The 18,123-nt window shown below is 34.2% G+C and overlaps 1 protein-coding gene across 1 annotated transcript in view; it reads right to left on the reverse strand.

Annotated features, from left to right (window-relative positions):
• Nucleotides 1-7,487: 7,487 nt before the first annotated feature.
• Nucleotides 7,488-18,123, reverse strand: part of MMP16 (matrix metallopeptidase 16) — a 292,524-nt gene continuing 281,888 nt past the window's right edge. The window contains exon 10 of the mRNA XM_032316261.1: nucleotides 7,488-17,262. Within this exon, the coding sequence (XP_032172152.1) occupies nucleotides 16,928-17,262 (335 nt within the window). The 3' untranslated portion in view covers nucleotides 7,488-16,927. The remainder of the gene's footprint in view (nucleotides 17,263-18,123) is intronic.

An 18,123-nucleotide genomic window follows, 5' to 3' on the forward strand; every position in this document is an offset into this window, starting at 1 on the left:
AGGTCATAGAATCACCAAGTAGGGTGGGCAAAAAATATTCAGAGGCATCACATCCTTTCATGATCTAGCACTTGCCTAAATCTTTGAACTTATTTTTTATAATTTTCCTTCATGTCCATGGGGCCTAATTCCAGAATAATTAATTTTTTTTTTAAAAAATGTGCTATGCTCTCCTATACTTATATGGCTATCTAGAAATTATAACTTTTGCCTAAAATGCTACTTTCCTACTTTTTAAAATGCATTACCCTTTTTATAAAGTCTTTCATGATAATCCCAAATAGAGTCACCATAGAGATTCTCTCATGATTTTGTTATACCTGTAAAATTACAAGATTTTTCATATGACCTATCATATGTTATGTTACATTGTGCTCCATATCTTAGGTTATATAATATGCTAATTACAGTGAGGTACAATAACTTAGGAAAGTTGACTCCCATACTTTGCATATCCTATTCTCTGTCCTAGGTAATATTTAAAATGTAGTAAAGATTTAATACCAAAGGAACAGACAAATGAACCAATAGTCATCTTTTCAGAAAGCATAATTTATCATTTCACTGTAACACCATTAAATTGACATATAACATGTTAAAAGCTGTAAGTATTTCTTTAGAGCCTACAAAAATTTGTATCAGATCTTGAATGTTACCTATTTCTTCAGGATTCGTACTTTCTGGTAGGACAGATGACCTAGAGTTGGTTGACATCCTGTTCTAGTTTAATTTTACTATTACTCCACTAACCCTTCCTCTGAAAAATATTTTTCACACTCAATAAACTGAAACATCTATCTTTCCTAAGCTGTCATCATCCAAAAACATTTGACCAAGTATCTCCCTAAGGCAAGGGTCAAGTGTCCTTGAAAAGGGTTGCCAAGATTTTCATCACTCCCTTTTTTCTCTGCCAAGTGAGGGACCACAAATGCTACAAAAGAAGGGTGGAGAGTGGAAGTGGGTGAAAAGAAAAACTGCAGTCAAATTAATATGATTAATGTCCAGAGGCAGAGGAAAAGCAGTGGAGTCATGGGCAGAGCATCCTTATGTTCAAGCAAATTTTGGACTTGCTGACCATAGATAGATTTTGTGCTTTCACTTAAACTTTCTATTATTGGATTAATGCCGTTAAGTCATTTAAAACATCATTTAATGCTGAAATAACACTATAATAATTACAAGCATTCCCACCCTTATCCCCCTCTCCTCTTCTCTAAGCCTCTTTTAATGTTTTTGGCTAACTTTTTTTTTCTTTCTGGAATTGAACACCTCATTATTTCTAAGTAATACGGATGTACTTTAAAGCAGTTTTAGACATCATCTCTTGATTTCCTATTATGTTAGATGAAGACCAAACTGTCTTCCTTTGTCATCTCCCCTGCTTCCCCTCCTTCGTCCTCTAAACATAGTTTATTAGAGTTTTTGATTAAAGGTTCAATTTTTACATTATCATGCCTATATCTATTCAGAACTGAGCACTGAACCGGACCTATATTTCAATTTTTTAAAACTGTTCCTTAAATTAATATTTGCCTAGTTTTTACAATTGCTTCATTCTTTATCAATTGCTTATTATTCTTAAGTCTAGGTACAATTTCCCACAAAGTCAATCACATCAAGTAATCTGTTGGTTTCATTTTGTGTTTATTTATGAATACACACACACACACACACACACACACACACACACACACACACGCACCCGTACTAGAGTTATCCATTTCTCCTATTTAGACTAGCTGTTCTCTAGGCCTGTTATTTCAGGATCTATCTTTGTGTTATTGTAGGAAATTTCTTTGAATTTCTCAAAAAATGGAATCTCTATTCCTCAGATCTTATGTGTTAGTATTCTTCATTTATTTTCATGTTCCAAAGGAGCACATTGCACATAGTTTCATAGGTTGGAAAAGGTGGCACAATGACAAAAGTCATGAAGATGGAGTCGTTAACATGCTTCTCTCTTGGACTCCCTGCTCCAGTGTGAACTGCTTGTCTTTATGACTGGTGCACCACTATAATCCAAGAGTCCCTCACCACCCTTTTGGATAATCCCTTTACCTCTTTCTTCCTTTTGTTGAAAATCCTGTTCTTCTGAATGCAGTATTATCTTGGATTTCTCATTATTTAGTGGAGGATATTGTATAGCTGAGAAATGAAACCCGGGAAGAAAAAAACTTAACTTTGCTTCTAGTTTATTGAGTTTTTAATTTTCCTATCAAGTTTTAATTTCTATGCAAATGATTTTAAAAAAATTGTTCCCTCTAAGAGATAATAAGGATTGTTTTGAAAGTTTTTTTTAATGATGCAGTCTCTTTCCTTCTTGTTATTTTTGTGTGTGTTTGTTTCTTTGGGTCACTATGGTTGTTTGAACTTTCCTTTAGATGCCCAGAAATCCTCAGTTGTCTGATCCTGTTTCACAGGAGGAAACAAAAAACTAATAGGAAACACTGACTGTATGGGTGGGACTTGTCAGTATGAACTTTAATAAAGGGTAATCTTGCTGGCCTTTTGTTGGGGAAGCAAAATATTGCATATTTTATTGTTTTTCCTCTTGGATTGATCTGACTTACCAGAGAAGAGTATTCCATTTTTTTTTCCCCTAAAGAAAACAGCAACAACAAATTCTCCCCCAAACTAGCTGATGACATCCCAATGATGAAGCAGACGAAGTCTGGAAGGTGTCTATATTAACATTCCAAATATGGAAGTTCATTTAATCTTCTCTTTTTGGTAGAGAACACTGGCATTCCCCAATTCAGAGACCTTCTTTTACCATCTCCACAGAACAAACCTTGAGTTATTGGCTGGTGAGAGGAAGAACAGTTGCCCAAAGGCAGGGAGGCCTGGACAGGACCTAGGGTATTTAACTGTTTCCTATAAACGGTATTTAGTTCTACTTTATTCAGTTTTGTTCACCTCATTTCCACAGCTACTTGGTGCTTCCATTCCCTGAGCCTTCTACATTCTATGTGATGTATTTTGAGGTTGTTCTCTGCTCCTGACAGTTTATATGACTCCTTGGGTCTGTTAAGCCAGTTACCAGATGTCCTCTTTTTTCCAGCTTCCCAAATGTTGGTGTTGGTCTTCTCTCCTGTATTTCCTTTTCCTAAGTCTTTTGGAGAAAAAAAAAAAAAAAATGAAAGGAGAGGGGAGGGGAGGAGAGGAAAGGAAAAAGAAGAGAGGAAAAGAAAAGAAAAAAAGAGAAAAGATCTATTTCCTATAGTTTTAGTAGGGCTTTGGAGGAAGTGAAATTATATGCCTGTTCCTGATCCATCATTTGACCTGAAAGTGTTGCTAATGCTTTTAGACTCATGTTACATGCCAGGTAAAATCTATAAAGCATTCTTTGGTGAAAGCTATTGTTAGTGTAAGGGCCCAATAACTGCTCTAAGCAACAAATATATATATTTTTTTTAATAGGGAAGAATTTCACAGCTATTTTCTGAGTTGCTTTTTAAAATTTTTTATTTTTTAAATTTATTTGACAGACAGAGATCACAAGTAGGCAGAGAGGCAGGCAGAGAGAGAGGAGGAAGCAGGCTCCCTGCTAAGCAGAGAGTTGGATAGTGGGGGTGGGGTGGGGGGGGCAGGGAGCTCAATCCCAGGACCATGAGATCATGACCTGAGTTGAAGGCAAAGGCTTTAACCCACTGAGCCACCCAGGTGCCCCAACAAATAATTTTTTAAAAAATCTGTTTCTTGCTGTTGAACTATTTATCTATATCTTTCCTTTTGTCTGTGACTTGATTCTTTCCTTTTTGAACCCCTGTCACCAAACTTACTTATCTTCCATATTGAGTACTATGTCGACATCCTATCCTATAGACCCAACACTAACCCTGCAAGAATTTGAACTGCATTTCCCTTCAGGAAGGCAGAATAGTTACTATTTCAAAGTCTTTTTACATTGTCTCTTTTGTAAGGGAATATAAGAAAATGAATAACCATTTCTCTTATATCTGTGTACACATTTGAGTAAGAAGAATTTGATATTTTGAGTATTTTATTTTTATTTTTATTTTTTTTAAGTAAGCTCCATGCCCAGTGTGGAGCCCAGCATGGGGCTTGAACTCACAACCGTGAGATCAAGACCTGAGCTGAGATCAAGAATCAGATACTTAACTGACTGAGCCACCCAGGCACCCCACGTTTTTTTAATATTTTAAGTCCTGATAACTGTTCTCTAATCACTGGTGCCTCCCAAACAATCTTCTCACTTTTACTTGGCTACTGTTGCTGGAAAATTTCCTCTGGTTGAAAAGGTGTTTAGTTGAAGTAAAAGATACATATTAAAAAAAGAAAAAAAAGATTAGCCTAAGCTTGAGGCTTTCTTTATGATTTAATAAACAATATTTAAAGAGCTCTGGAAAAAAGTAATGCCTTGGAAAGAATCAATTGCTTAAAAGATTTTATCTTGGAAATAAATACTTTAAAATATCTTTATTCAAAAAACTCCTAGAAAACAGGTTAGAGAATATATAACGAAGCAAAATAAAACTTCTGTAATAACAAAATTTAAAAATACCATTTGATTTAGTGTAGTAAGCATTTCTAGAGCTTCTTCATTCAAGGCACTGAATTAGAAGCTACAGGGGGGACCAACAAAGCAAACAAAACAAACAAAACAAGAAGAATGCAGTTCCTAAGAGCTTAGACATTCATAAGGAATAATGGCTTAAATTCACATAAAATTATAGATTTTGCCTTAAAAGTTGCATCAGTATGATCATATAACTTACTATTAAAACTGGAAGATTTCCAAAGAGAAGGAGAGGGTGCAATATTAATAATTATACTGGGATCACCCTAAGCAAAACAAATGCAAGGAGATAAGACGAGGTTTCAAAGTTGGTGGAATTTTACCTGTTCAGTGAGATCAGGGAAGATAAGGAAGGGAAAAGTGGAAATTCAAATTTGCATGAGCCAAACTATAGATGAGGGGTAGCAAATATTTGGATGGTTTGGGTATAAAAATAGATACTGGTGAAAAAGTTTGAAAAGCAAGTTAAAGGTCTTCTTATAAAATCTTTGTTTTAATAATAAAATCTTAGATATGATTCAAACTCTAATTTGGAAAGATTGTTCTGCCAGGAATGTGTAAATAGGCTAGAAAAGAAAGAGATTGAGTTAAGCAAGAATATTCAGTTATGAACCCTAACTAGAACAAGAATGTCAAAGAGAAATTAGATGCCAATAATACCGTTGAGGCAGAATTCATAGATAATAAATATCAAAAGGGGGACATCAGAGGCAAAGGGAAAGGGAAAGGCCAAGAACACAATATTTTCATGGATAAGAGAATTTAGTGCATTAATAAATAATTCAGAAGGAAGCATTCTTATTTTGGGGAAAAAGGGATGTTGATTCTTTATATTTAGTAGATTGAATGTGGGAAGCAGAAGAAAAATCCAGGTTAGTGGGTCCAGCAAGTGGGTGGAAATTGTCAGTCTGGATTTTTTGATACATTCTATCCACAAAGCTAAAGCCATGTCTATGCAGAAGGGTCCAGGAGAGGGTGTAGAATAAAGGAGATTAAGATCATAAAGGGGACTTACATAAATTAACAAGAATTAGTTTAAAAAGTTAGATATGATAGGGAGAAATATTTTTAAGCTCTAATATCTAGAAGCCAACATTTTCCTGAGCACTGACTATGAGCTAGCTTCTGTAGCAGACTATAGGTATAGAAAAGGAATAAGAAATTAATAGGACCTGACTAGGGGAACAGAAGTATTAATAGCAGAGTTACTATCAGTATTAAATACTCTTAAGAAGCCAGGTAATATAGGGAATCAGACTAGATTTAGTTATAAATATATTATTTAAATTTAAAGAAATAAGTGTAAGGAGTGCCACAAAATTATAAGTAAAGAACGAGTATATAGAACACATGATAGAAGTGAATTATATCTATATTTTCAAGGAATAGAACAATTAAGTGGGGGGAAAGAAGAGAGAGAGGAGGTGGAGGTAAGGAGGAGAAGGAAGAGGAAGAAGAGGGCATCAAACTGGGTTGAAGTTATGCCCATTCAAATACTTTGTGTAAAAGATTTAAAATATGCAAATGTTGTCACTCACCTCAGTGGTATTTATGTTTCCATAGCATGCTGGTGTCATTTTAGTTTGGTCCTTGATTGTGGCAACAATCATGCAAGATAGGTCACATAATACTATATTTTGATATTAAATAAATAAAATTCAGGTATGGAAGAAAAATACTTTACTGGATTAGGTCGCTATTTCCTGGTTTGTTTTTTTTTGTCTTTGACAATAAAAACAAGGAATATTTATTCTTTTATTTTCTTTTAAGATTTTATTTTTTTATTTGACAGAGATCACAAGTAGGCAGAGAGGCAGGCAGAGAGAGAGGAGGAAGCAGGCTCCCCGCTGAGCAGAGCGCCCGATGCGGGGCTCGATCCCAGGACCCCGGGATCATGACCTGAGCTGAAAGCAAAGGCTTTAACCCACTGAGCCACCCAGGTGTCCCAAGGAATATTTATTCTTGAATTCTGCCTGATTATTTATGGTTTCATGTTGACAGCCTTATAAAAATAAAGGTTATCTTTTGTTTAAAAGCCTTCTACAAATACAAATACAAATACAAATACAAATACAAATACAAATTGTTGCTTGTCTAACCTTTTAGGTTCTTATGGGCAGACATGTTCCAAAAGTCCAACAACTCTTATCTGTGAGACTTCCTTTAAACTCCTTTGCCAGTTCTCAGGGATGAACCTTAGAAGCAGATTTCAAAGAACTGAACACAAACAATTCTCTGTCACTCTAGTCTACTGTTTATTACTTCAGACAATTAAATCCCTCATGATTGTCTTAGCTACCTTGCTTCAGCTCTCCTCTTTTACGTTGTTTGATGTTGTAAGAGATTTCATAGTTGATCCTGTGTTCAAAATAATTTATGAAAATGTAGATATGGAAATGTTTACCTTTGCTTATGTTTTCTATGAGTCAGCTCTTTATTCATGGCCATCCTTTACTGTAGTCCTATTATTTAAAAAAAAAAAAAGTTCTTAAATGGGATCCTATCAAAGACTTTTGACACAAAAATTAACTACTTTGATTAAATTTACCTAGACAATCATGATGTATGACTTTAAACAATAAATTCTATTCACCTATCCAAAAATTAATCTTTATTCTTGTTAGGTAGTGATGAAATCTTAACATATTCTGTGTGCATGGTTACTTGCCTGAAATATATATGATGCAGTAATGCTTCCTGCTCCTCTCCTTGGCCCTTCACATGCATCTAGTTAAATAATTCTCCAGTTGATATGGCAAGTTTAATATACTTGCTCATTCAGAGAAACACAGGAAGTTTTGGCCTAAATTTCTTAAGAATTTTCATTTTGTTTCATATTGATTAGGAAGAAATAGGTAATAAAGTCTACTGCTATAGATTACAACTTCCATATTAGTTATAAATGTATATATATCATTCATTGAGTAAAACCACAATGTCTATGAACTGTTTTTCTTTTCTCTTATTTATTGACAGTTTTTTTTTTAATTACAACACAATGAATTGATGGTAAATACAGAAGATGCAATAGTATAAAAAGCCATTTAACCCTTCCCTAGGTTAAGACACTTACAGCAGACAAAAACTGCCCCACCCAAAATTCCCTCCTTGAATGGAAACAAAATAAATATAAATTAATAAATACAAAACAAATCACTGCACAGCCCTTAACTCTTTGATTGCCATGGCAAGAACCATGCTGATGATTCTAGCTTGTGACATTTGTGTGGTTAAAGGTTGCCGCAGCAGTCAAAGGGTTATAGCATTGTAAACATAAGTACTTTGTGGAAAAGTTCAGTCATGTTAATGGTCTACAGCGATGAGATTAATAGCATGACCCCTTGACCTTTAATGACGCAACATTATAAGGAGTTGAAGAGATAGTAGCTTGGTGAGCTGTTACATAGACTAGTCAACCATTTTATTTAACAATGTGCTATGAGGCCTTGATTTACTAATAAAAGACAACTTGTGAATAATAAACACTGTTCAATGCATTGATCAATAAAATCAATGAAAAAATTAAGCACCACAAAATTTTGCCTGATTATATCTGACAGTCATAATACACTTTAGCACCATTTATTTAGCCTTATATTTGCACACAAACAAGCTTTGTGTTTGTCAGTAGAAGCTATCTGAAAAAAAAAAATATATATATATATATATATGCCAGATTTAAGATGTTATAAATGTATAGAATCCTATGTGGGGGAAAAAAAAAAAAAAAAAACCCAAACCAAAACCACTAACAACTTGCAAACCTTAAAGCTCATTCAGCAAATAAATGTGTTATTTATTTCTTTCCTTACACACAGAAGACTACATATTATCAGAAACTTAATGAAGTAGTGTTGAGTGTAATGTGAACAATCCAAAAGCTCAAAGTTACATGTTAATATCCTCTCCATAACTGAAAATATCATGGGGAATTAAAATAAAGGCAAAGTATTGTCAGACAACCAAGAGATAATAGCCTAAATATTTAATTTCTTAGTGTTTCTCTCTGCTTCATGTTTTAATATTATTTAAAGTCTACATTAATCTTATGTATTACATTCTTTTAATTTCCCATAACCACAATGTAGAAAGGAAAAATGATTTTCATAAGAAGCTATAAAATGTCTACTATTTACCCAAGAGACAACTTTCCTTTGCAATTGCTTGCATCTCATTCTGGCTCTGAAAGACAAATGTATGTGCAATTATTTTTTAATATACCATATGGTATTTATTTGACAAACTAAATTTATGGGAGCTTTTTCCCTTTAATCTGTATCTTAAATATGTATGTGTATGTATATACACACACATGCATACATACACACACACACCATACACACACACAGTATGTATTTCCAAATCTATATTACGAGATCGCTCATATGGGTGCTCATATGGGTGGAATAAATTGTGTTCATTATCATACTGATCCACTACTGGAATCAAGATAATGTTAATATAGATATACAGATTTTAAAACATCTTGAAGATATATTACTACACTGATGAAGCAGGCAATTTTCTCAATATCAATAATTGATTCTTTTAAAAAATCATCAATAGACTATGGACTATGTTTTTGCTAAAAATTAGGTTTATTAAAAGTATAGTAGCACAAATTTGAACTAGTAAACTCCATTTATTTCCTCCCTATAAAAACAAGATATCTTTGTTTAAAATTATATACCTAAAAAAAAAATCTTTCAAGACTTTTAAGCCTGAAGCAAATTTTTTTGGGTGAGTCTCTAAAACCCCTGAAATAGAGGTCCACAGTAGAAATGCTGATGCAGTCAAAACCAATGCAGCAAAAAAGCTGCCACTATAATACGCTTTATTCTTTTATTCTCTCTCTTTATAATATATAATTTATGTAATTCACACATAAAAGGAAATAGACAAAGAATTGAGGTTTTAGGCATTCATGTACACATGATGTACCTTAAACAAAACACTATGTTATGGTATTTACTTTCTGGTATAATTATTTAATATACATTCTCCAAAACCAAACTTTCTTAGCTGGCTTATCAACAGACAACAGCCTTCATACTCAGCATTTCACTTTCCTCAGGGGAATAACTCTAAAAAAGTTAGAATCCAATGTAAGAGATTGGAAAATGTGTGAAATTGATTGGGAGCTGTCTTTGCATGAAACTTGTGAAGGAAATTACTGAGGAACACAAACATTTTCTGGGCCCATGTCTGATACACGGTGCTGCTCAATTCTGGTTTTCATAAACAGAAGGTAAAATCAAATCTGTAAAAAAAAGAGGGGCAAGGTAGAAATGGAAAGGAATGCAAAATGGGGACAGACTACATAAGACAACACAAAATAATATATCCCTCCCAACCATCTGTATTTTGGGGTGACACACAGAAAGCAAACAAAAAATTTCAGAATTGGAGGAGCAGAAAAAACCAGACACCCAGTCATCCTTGTTAAGAAATCAGATTTGTTTGAAAGTCACAAAATAACTAAGATTGTGAAATTTTGTATTTCTGAACATATAAAAGAATAACATATTCCACTTCAGACAGAAAAGAAGTGATAAAATAACAAAAACAAAAACAAGTCTAATTTTACCCAGGCAGTAGTAGTACTACTAAAGAGCTGTGAGAAGACGGGCAATAATGTGGCCGCTGTGATGTTATTTCAGTGGTAGCAAAGATTATGACATTGATTTAAGGACTGAATCAGTCACTCAGGGAAACTGTGTTTTACCTTCACAACTGGGTTATCAATATATAGAGAGGGAACAAGTTCAAACTGGCATTATGAAAGAACAAATGAAACATGCATTCTAGTGACTTTGTACATCGACAGCTCACACCAGGCTTTATTCATCCGTATCTTAGCAAGACAGGCCAACATAGAAACATATATTCGTACAAAATGTGGCAAGTACAAGCAGCACCATATCCTATCCTAGGAAAAAAGCATCCTAGCATGCAGTCACATCTCACCAAAGCTTCATCGTATATGAGGCATTTATAAAAAGGCCTGTGTCAAAAAGTGTTATGCCTGGGATCAAATCTAGCTACAGACCAAGTACTACAGATATGTCTGTATTTCATGTGTTTTTTTTTTCATGGAGAAAACCAAGTAGATAAAATACTCAAGAAACATCTTCATAAGTCAAAAAGTTAATCATTTTATTCCTTGCACCATTCTTTCCTTCTGGTTTTTCTATGTGAAATAAGGGTTAATGACATCTTACTCTGAAACTACGTGGCCTAACATGATACAATTATCATATTTTCATATCTATATTTAATTGATTTTCTTCTCCCTTCTTAAGGGCATATAAATCCAGCTCTATAGCAGAGCACATGGCAAAGTTTTATGAATCAGCATGACGTTCTAGTTTATGATGTATATGTCTTACAATGCCCAGTGTGCCTTCAATATAAGGCTACATTGAGTGCAAACTTGAATATTATCCCCAGTCCAATGTAAGTATAAGATAGATTTTTAAGACGCAGTGCTCTTTAAATTGGAAAGGCATAGAATCTTTAGAAATCTTCATAATATCTTTCTTTTTTTTATACTTATGCGCTAACCATGAATTAACTGGGTGTGCCCTCATTTTCCTTAAAGAGCTTCAGTGTGTACTGTTTTACAGTACTCATGACTTTATACCCTTACTTCATATAAAGAATAGCGTTGTTTTTTAAAAAAGGATGCATGTTGCTGTCCAATTATGTGCTAAAAATTGAACGGCTGCTACATCAGTATTCTACCAGAATAGTGACACATTTTATATCTGTTTTCCACTCAATTTTTGTGAATTTGTCGGGTTTGTTTAAAATCAGTGTTCATTCTTAGGCTTATATACTATTGGTTTAAGTTTCAACATAGAAATATGTATAAAATATTGAAAGAGATATTTGTAATTGATGTTGTTCATCTGAACTGAAATATCTCTGGATCATTTCAGAATGATACCAGTGGAAATACAAAATGATTTGAGTAGGACAGAAAGACAAAGGTTATCATTAGATGAGATTAGAACACTAAGGCAACTTCTTTGCTACTATGCCAAGTGTTTATGTTATATGATTTCTGAGGTAAATTTCTATCCTAGAGAAATGGCTTTTCTTAGGAGATTCTAACATATATCTTTCCAACTGAGATTACTGAACACCTAACTTTTGACATATTTATCCTATAAGGCAGTGCATTACTATCAGATGTATTTATGTAGGATAACATCTAAAAACCAGTGGCTAATTATATACATTGATATATCACATACCCATTACTAATATGAAGAGCTTGAAATTGTATTTTTCTCTATTTTTATACTTGCTAAAGTAAAATTTCCGGTTGTATTAAGGAGTGCTGTAGTTAAGATTTCATATTTTACAAAACACTCATTTTTCTTTTTCCTCCATTTCCATTATATTTAATAAATATAGTATTTAATTTTCAGATTTATGGTGTGGTGCTCCATCTGGTTGCTGTTTATTATACAAAGTTCTAATTTTTAAAATATAACTGATAAAATTTTTTCAGATGTAACTTTGGTTCCCTTTTCAGCAACAAGGAACCTAAAACATAGATACACATCCTTTGCCAGTCATAACCTACAGTCACAATAAATCAATATCATGAAGGTGCATGAGATGCAGTGGAATGATTAAATCCTTTAATACTATTGACTTAAAACCTTTTGTGATATCATGTATTGGCTGAGTTTATATTTACACCTATTTAGAAATAGCTTATCTGAATTTAACATTTTCAGTTTAGACGGCATGTTCTGTTTGACATCTGTGATATTTTGGAATGTGCTCTTGAGAGCATCAAAAATGAAATGAACTCTTCGCTATGTTTGCTGAAAAAGATTTCACCACCATCCACGAGGTTGTTTCGTATATGTTACAATCTCACAGACTCAATACTATCATTAAATCACCGCCTTTATTAGTTTCTGGAAATAATTCCAAAACTTAAAAAAAAAAAAAAAGATCTTTTCATGACTCTTGTGTTAACTCAGTCTACTTGATTTTAACATCCATTTCTCTTCAGATAGCACATTGAATTTAGGCAATATGGACACATATGTTACTCTATGTAAGATTCACAAAGTGTGGGCATGTATTTGATACTAGAGATACCAGCATAATATGCAGAACTTGGAAGTATTATATTACTATACCTAGGATCCAGTATATACACATCATCCACATATTGGAACTACCAGTGAAGTTGGGCAATGTTCTCATCCACCACATTGCATTTTTTAATCACCCACAGAAAGGGAATAAAAATAAGTATATTGTATCTGAAACAAATTGTGTCAATAGAAAAAGATTACAAGCAATCTGACTAGTAAAAGTAACATTTGCTTATTTCAGTAAATCAGTCTCTATCCTTTATTACTTAGTAATTATTTTCTGTAAATTATTACTTAGTAATTTATTACATCTGATTCAGAAAAGCCTCGCCCTCTGATTTATAACAGAAGTTGTCTTTGCTAGTATCATATAATGTTCTCTAATTTATCTATGGTATCTCTGCAGTTGTAAAGAGCTTCTGTATTCACCTGTTCTGATTGCCATGTCAGCAGACACTTTGTTCTAAAAGGAGTCAATAGTTAAATTCATAACCTCCTTTACAGTCTTGATGTGCATTTACTGCTTTATAGGAATACAGACTGACCTGGCTATTTTAATACTTCATTTCAGTCCACTTAATAATATATAGAACAATAATTTTGGCTAAAATTATAAACTATAGAGTTAATTTATGTAAGGAACATTACCTGTTTACATTTGTACTATATTAAAGTATTAATAATGAAACAGAAGGAGAATTATGTTTTGTGATCATGAATGTGTTTTCATTTTGAGAAATCCTAGGTCTGAACTTTCCATGCTATTAATGATGTTTGATGAAAAATATTTGATAGATTTTATGTTTCTATAAGATACTGAACTTGGTACATTATGTTGTTGACCCATGGAAATTTACTCCACATTGTTTTTGAATCACTATTCTTATTTGCTGGACCAACTGGTCTCTCTCTCTTTCGTTATTCCAATAGGATTGAGACTTTTTCTCCCCAAACCCCAAGTGGAAGAGGAGTCAGGAACCATACTCACAAAGTGCCCTGTGTACAATAAACAAATAGAATCTTGATGTTTTGTGATTATATAGAACTTAATATTTTCTTATCTCTTGTAGCCTCACAGCCTGAAAATTTATTCTATAAAGAGAGAAGCTGTATATGCCTTTTCTTATTGTATAAATCTCATCTCATATTGAAAGTAAATATGACCCAACACTTATCCATGACATTTCAGAATTCAAGCATAATGACAGGGTCTTTCCTTTCTTAATGCTATGATTATTTTCTAGCCCTTATATACTTATATTCTTCTGACGGATCAGGGTATTGTGACAAATGAGTAAGAGGCAAAAGATTGCTTCTTCAGTTTTTTTTCTCATTTAAAAAAAAGTAAAATCAGTGTTTAATGCAGGTTGATGGAATGCCTCAATGATTTACCCATGTCCCCAAATGACATAGTTTCTCATTTCTGTGTTTAGCAAAATAAGATTTCCAGACATCTTTTTTCTTGACACCAAGGTCCTAAAAGGATTAAACCCTCCCATAAGCAAACACTGTATAAGTGAGCTTATGTATATAGTTCTCCATGCTCAGTAGAAGTGACTAATTCTTTATAATATCAGCATCATCTAGAATGGAAGCACTGAAAGCAATAGGACTGATTTTGGTCCTCTCCCCATGCTTTCTTTCTTGGCCTTCACATACATAATCTCTGATATCTTGTCAAAATACAGTTTGCATTGCATAATGTTTTGCTGTAAAGCCATTCCTCCTTTTTAACTGTTCTTTTTTCCTTATCCTTACATTATATATGTTCCGGTTGTAAGAAATAACAATCTGCAAAGGCTTTGCAGCATGCCACCCATGATTACAAAATATTTTCCCAAACCAAATCATAAACATGTTGTTTAACTGAAAGACATTCTAATTTTCATGCTATGTTGAGTATAAATATAAATTCAAGGCAGCCAAACTCTCCCATTTCCAAATAAGAATATGTACCTACACTCATTAAAAATCATCTGGAAATGTGTATTATTAGCAAATGAGTAAGAAATTTTCACTAGTATAAAATTCCTGCTTTATATAAAAGCCACACTGGCCGTTCAAGTATTTTGAGGTTTTTTTTTTTCCCCTATAGTTTTATATTTGTACTGAAAATGATGAATTTAGACTTGAAATTATATTAAAGGAGAATTAAAAGTCACTTCTACCTATAGGGCATTTTTCGAGTGTGCATGTAAATGGCAAAGTGTCCATCTGCAGATCCACCATCAATACTCTTTCTCTCTCTCTACTCTAAGGAAACAGCTCATGCTTACTAGGGTTTTAGAGTACAGTTAACACTCCAAAGGAGAAGCAACACCAGATTTCCTTCAGTTTGTGCCAGTTTGCAAGTTAAAGGTCAAAGGGCAAAGACATAGAACAGGACTCTTCAAGGAAAATTTTCACAGAAGACAATGTTTAAGTTGTTGTTAATGACAGTCAACAGATCAATAATCAAGTTCAAGGCAAGCTGTTCATTGTTTCAAAAGCTAATCCCCTCAAAAGCTGGCTTTCACACAAAGCCAATGTCTGACTCATGGGGTGCATTCGGTCTGACCATCTCTGATAAGTTCACAGCCCAGTGGCTGTAAAGCCTTTCACTGCAAGAAGCAGCTCCTAAAAATCAATAAAGAGGTCTGTCAGTTGCTGACTTTTCTCTAGGAAAAAAATATTGATACAAACCTGCACTGCAGGTCACATGAAAATGACAATACTGCTGTTAGGACAAATTACACTCAACAATGAAATGCTTTGGTGGTCTCTTGGCTCTGTCAGTGATCAAATGGATGGCTAAATGCCAGAAGCCACACTAACCCTTTGAGAACTATGGTTGACATGCAATAGGTAATGCACTGGAGGATATTCATGCAATCTCAGAGTCATCATTATAAGTCATTTTTAAAATGGCAATGCTAACTGCATGTACCAAGGCAAATTGAATTTTCATGCAATGGATTTTAAAACAGAAATTCAATATGTCTAAGGAAAAAAAAAAGACTTAGGCTATTATAATCAGTTCTTCAAATAAAATTTCACTCTTACATTTTCTGAATAAAATATCTTTTATTTGCCAGGAAAAATTTTGGCAAGTAACATTTCTGTTTGCTATAAACTCATTTAAGTAGTACCGCAAATCACTTAAAAATTACATGGGATTATAGGATGTCTGTTTTAAAAACCTGAACTTCTTGAACCTGTGTCTGTTTTTACCATTGTCCAGTTCTATAATTTACTAGATAGCAAGACTGACAATCCTAAGACTCTGAAAGCTAGTCTGATAGTTCTCAAAGGGTTACACCAATGTATTACTAGTGTCACATATCCTTGCAAAATAACTGTCACTTTAAACCACTTTGGAGACATACTGCTTCTTGCTCTTAATGAATATTCCTGACAGACCCATGGAAGGCCTGGGGCAATGGCCTAATACAACTTGGGGAGATTATCACAATGATGTAGGGTCAGGTGGCAGGAAGGGGATTAGAAACACTTCAAAACAATCAAAAGGTCCTGTTTGAATATAGCTATGAATATAAATGTGATGAAACATTGAGGACATAGCTGAGAACAGCTGTATAAAACGAAAAATGGATGTATTATTAAGGCTGTTACTATATTGCAGATATTTTGGCCCCTTGTTTGTTGGAAAATGGCTGTCCCAACAGTCTAAAGTCCTGCATGTGTATTCCAGATCTCCCACCTGACAAAAATGAAGTGTAGGAGACTATCCATAGCAGTCAGAGAGCTATCTTCTTTGGAGACAAAGCTGTTTTGGGTCTTCACACTTTCCTGAAAGTTCAATTGTGGGTTTTTTTGTTTAACCATTTTTTTTTCTTTGCTTTAAAGCAAAAATTCATGGGTTTTTCCATTTTGCTTTTTTCCCCCAGATATGGGCTCAGGCTTCAGAAGGAAAATAATATTGGAAACCTTTAAGAAGAATCTTTTTTCTTCTTTTTTTTTCCTCTTCTTTAGTTAATCCTGAAAATTTACTGGGCATTGAGCGTGCAGAGGAAAGGCCTAGAACTGAATGACAAAGAAAGACAAAGGACTGAAGAACGGCAGATACTGTGCATCATGGAAGCTTCCCCATGAGTGTATTTCCACTCATGTGCAGGACCAGCAACCCTCTGGGTTTGAAAGGTCAGCCCTGAATCAGGCTGCCACAAGCCTGCTCCTAGCTAGGAAACAGCATAACAGCTCTTGTCTTGAATCTCAAGTTACCACAAACTCCTGGAAAAGAAAGAAAGAAAAAAAAAACCCTACATCACACCCACTCTTGCATAGAGCGTTTACAGTACAGTATGTGGCGGGGTGTTCCTTTCCTCTTGAACTGGAACACAGTGTAAACCAATACAAGGAGGCATAAGGCCAAGATGCAGGGAATGACAATAGCTATGGCTTTCACAGTGCTGGCTGTGTTGTCCAGTTTGATGACAATGTCTACATCGTCTGGTGGGCTGTGTCCTTCTTTATCTCTGTCTGTTGGTCCATCACAGCCCATAAAATCCTTGAGGATGGATCTGGGATATCCAGGTTCTACTTTGAGTATCTGGTTGTTGAATTTCCAGTACTCCTTTCCTTTGTAGAAATACGTAAAGCCTAGAGGGGGAAACACACACACATAGGTACCACTTATTTTGAAGGTGTATATGTATAGAAATTCTTATTGATTTAAATTAGGCTACTTTTTAAAAGATGTATTTTAAGGCCCTTCCATTTTGGTAGGAAGAAAACATTATCTTCAGCTTAGCTGTCTTTTGAAATAAATCTGGCTGGTATACTGTAGAAGTTGTACTCTCTAATGCCTATGGAAAGCTTAGTCAAGAGTCAGAATATCCATAGAGGACTACTGAAAGATCATGCTGAACACATCTTGTCCTAATCTGGAAGAAGAGCTTTACCCTGTTTCTTACTTGGAAGGTTGCAGTTTCAGATTTACCCATCAGGGTGATAATACCAACTTGTACTGAAATATGCTGAGACAGCCTTATGAACTGAAGCACTATGTGCCTGCAGAACTGCTGTTGAAGACATTGTACAATGCACCCGACGAGGCCACTCCATGAAACACCTCAGGGGAAATTTCTAATCATCTCAGTACTGGGAGCAGTTGTACTTAAACACTAGGTTCACTTTTGTCATTTGGACAAGAAATCACAACAATTTGTAAGTCATGAAGCTATGGAGATGTTTTCTTTGCTAGAAATCTTAATAAGTAAATAGGTATTTGCTTTTCATCCAGAGCTCCTTCATGTCAAGTTTCTTTGTGACTGCACTTTTTGGACTTAATTCCTGCTTTGAGACAAAATTCAAGAAACCAAGAGGAAATACTTTAATGTTATCATGACTTAAAAACTGTATTTTGGGAGCTATTTTGAATAGTATGCCTACTTTAGAGTTCGTAATCATTAATGAGGGTTTTCTATATCCTGTATTATTGAGCACTTATTATGGAAGAAA

The sequence above is a fragment of the Mustela erminea genome, chromosome 16, assembly GCF_009829155.1.
Source record: "Mustela erminea isolate mMusErm1 chromosome 16, mMusErm1.Pri, whole genome shotgun sequence".
NCBI lineage: Eukaryota > Metazoa > Chordata > Mammalia > Carnivora > Mustelidae > Mustela > Mustela erminea.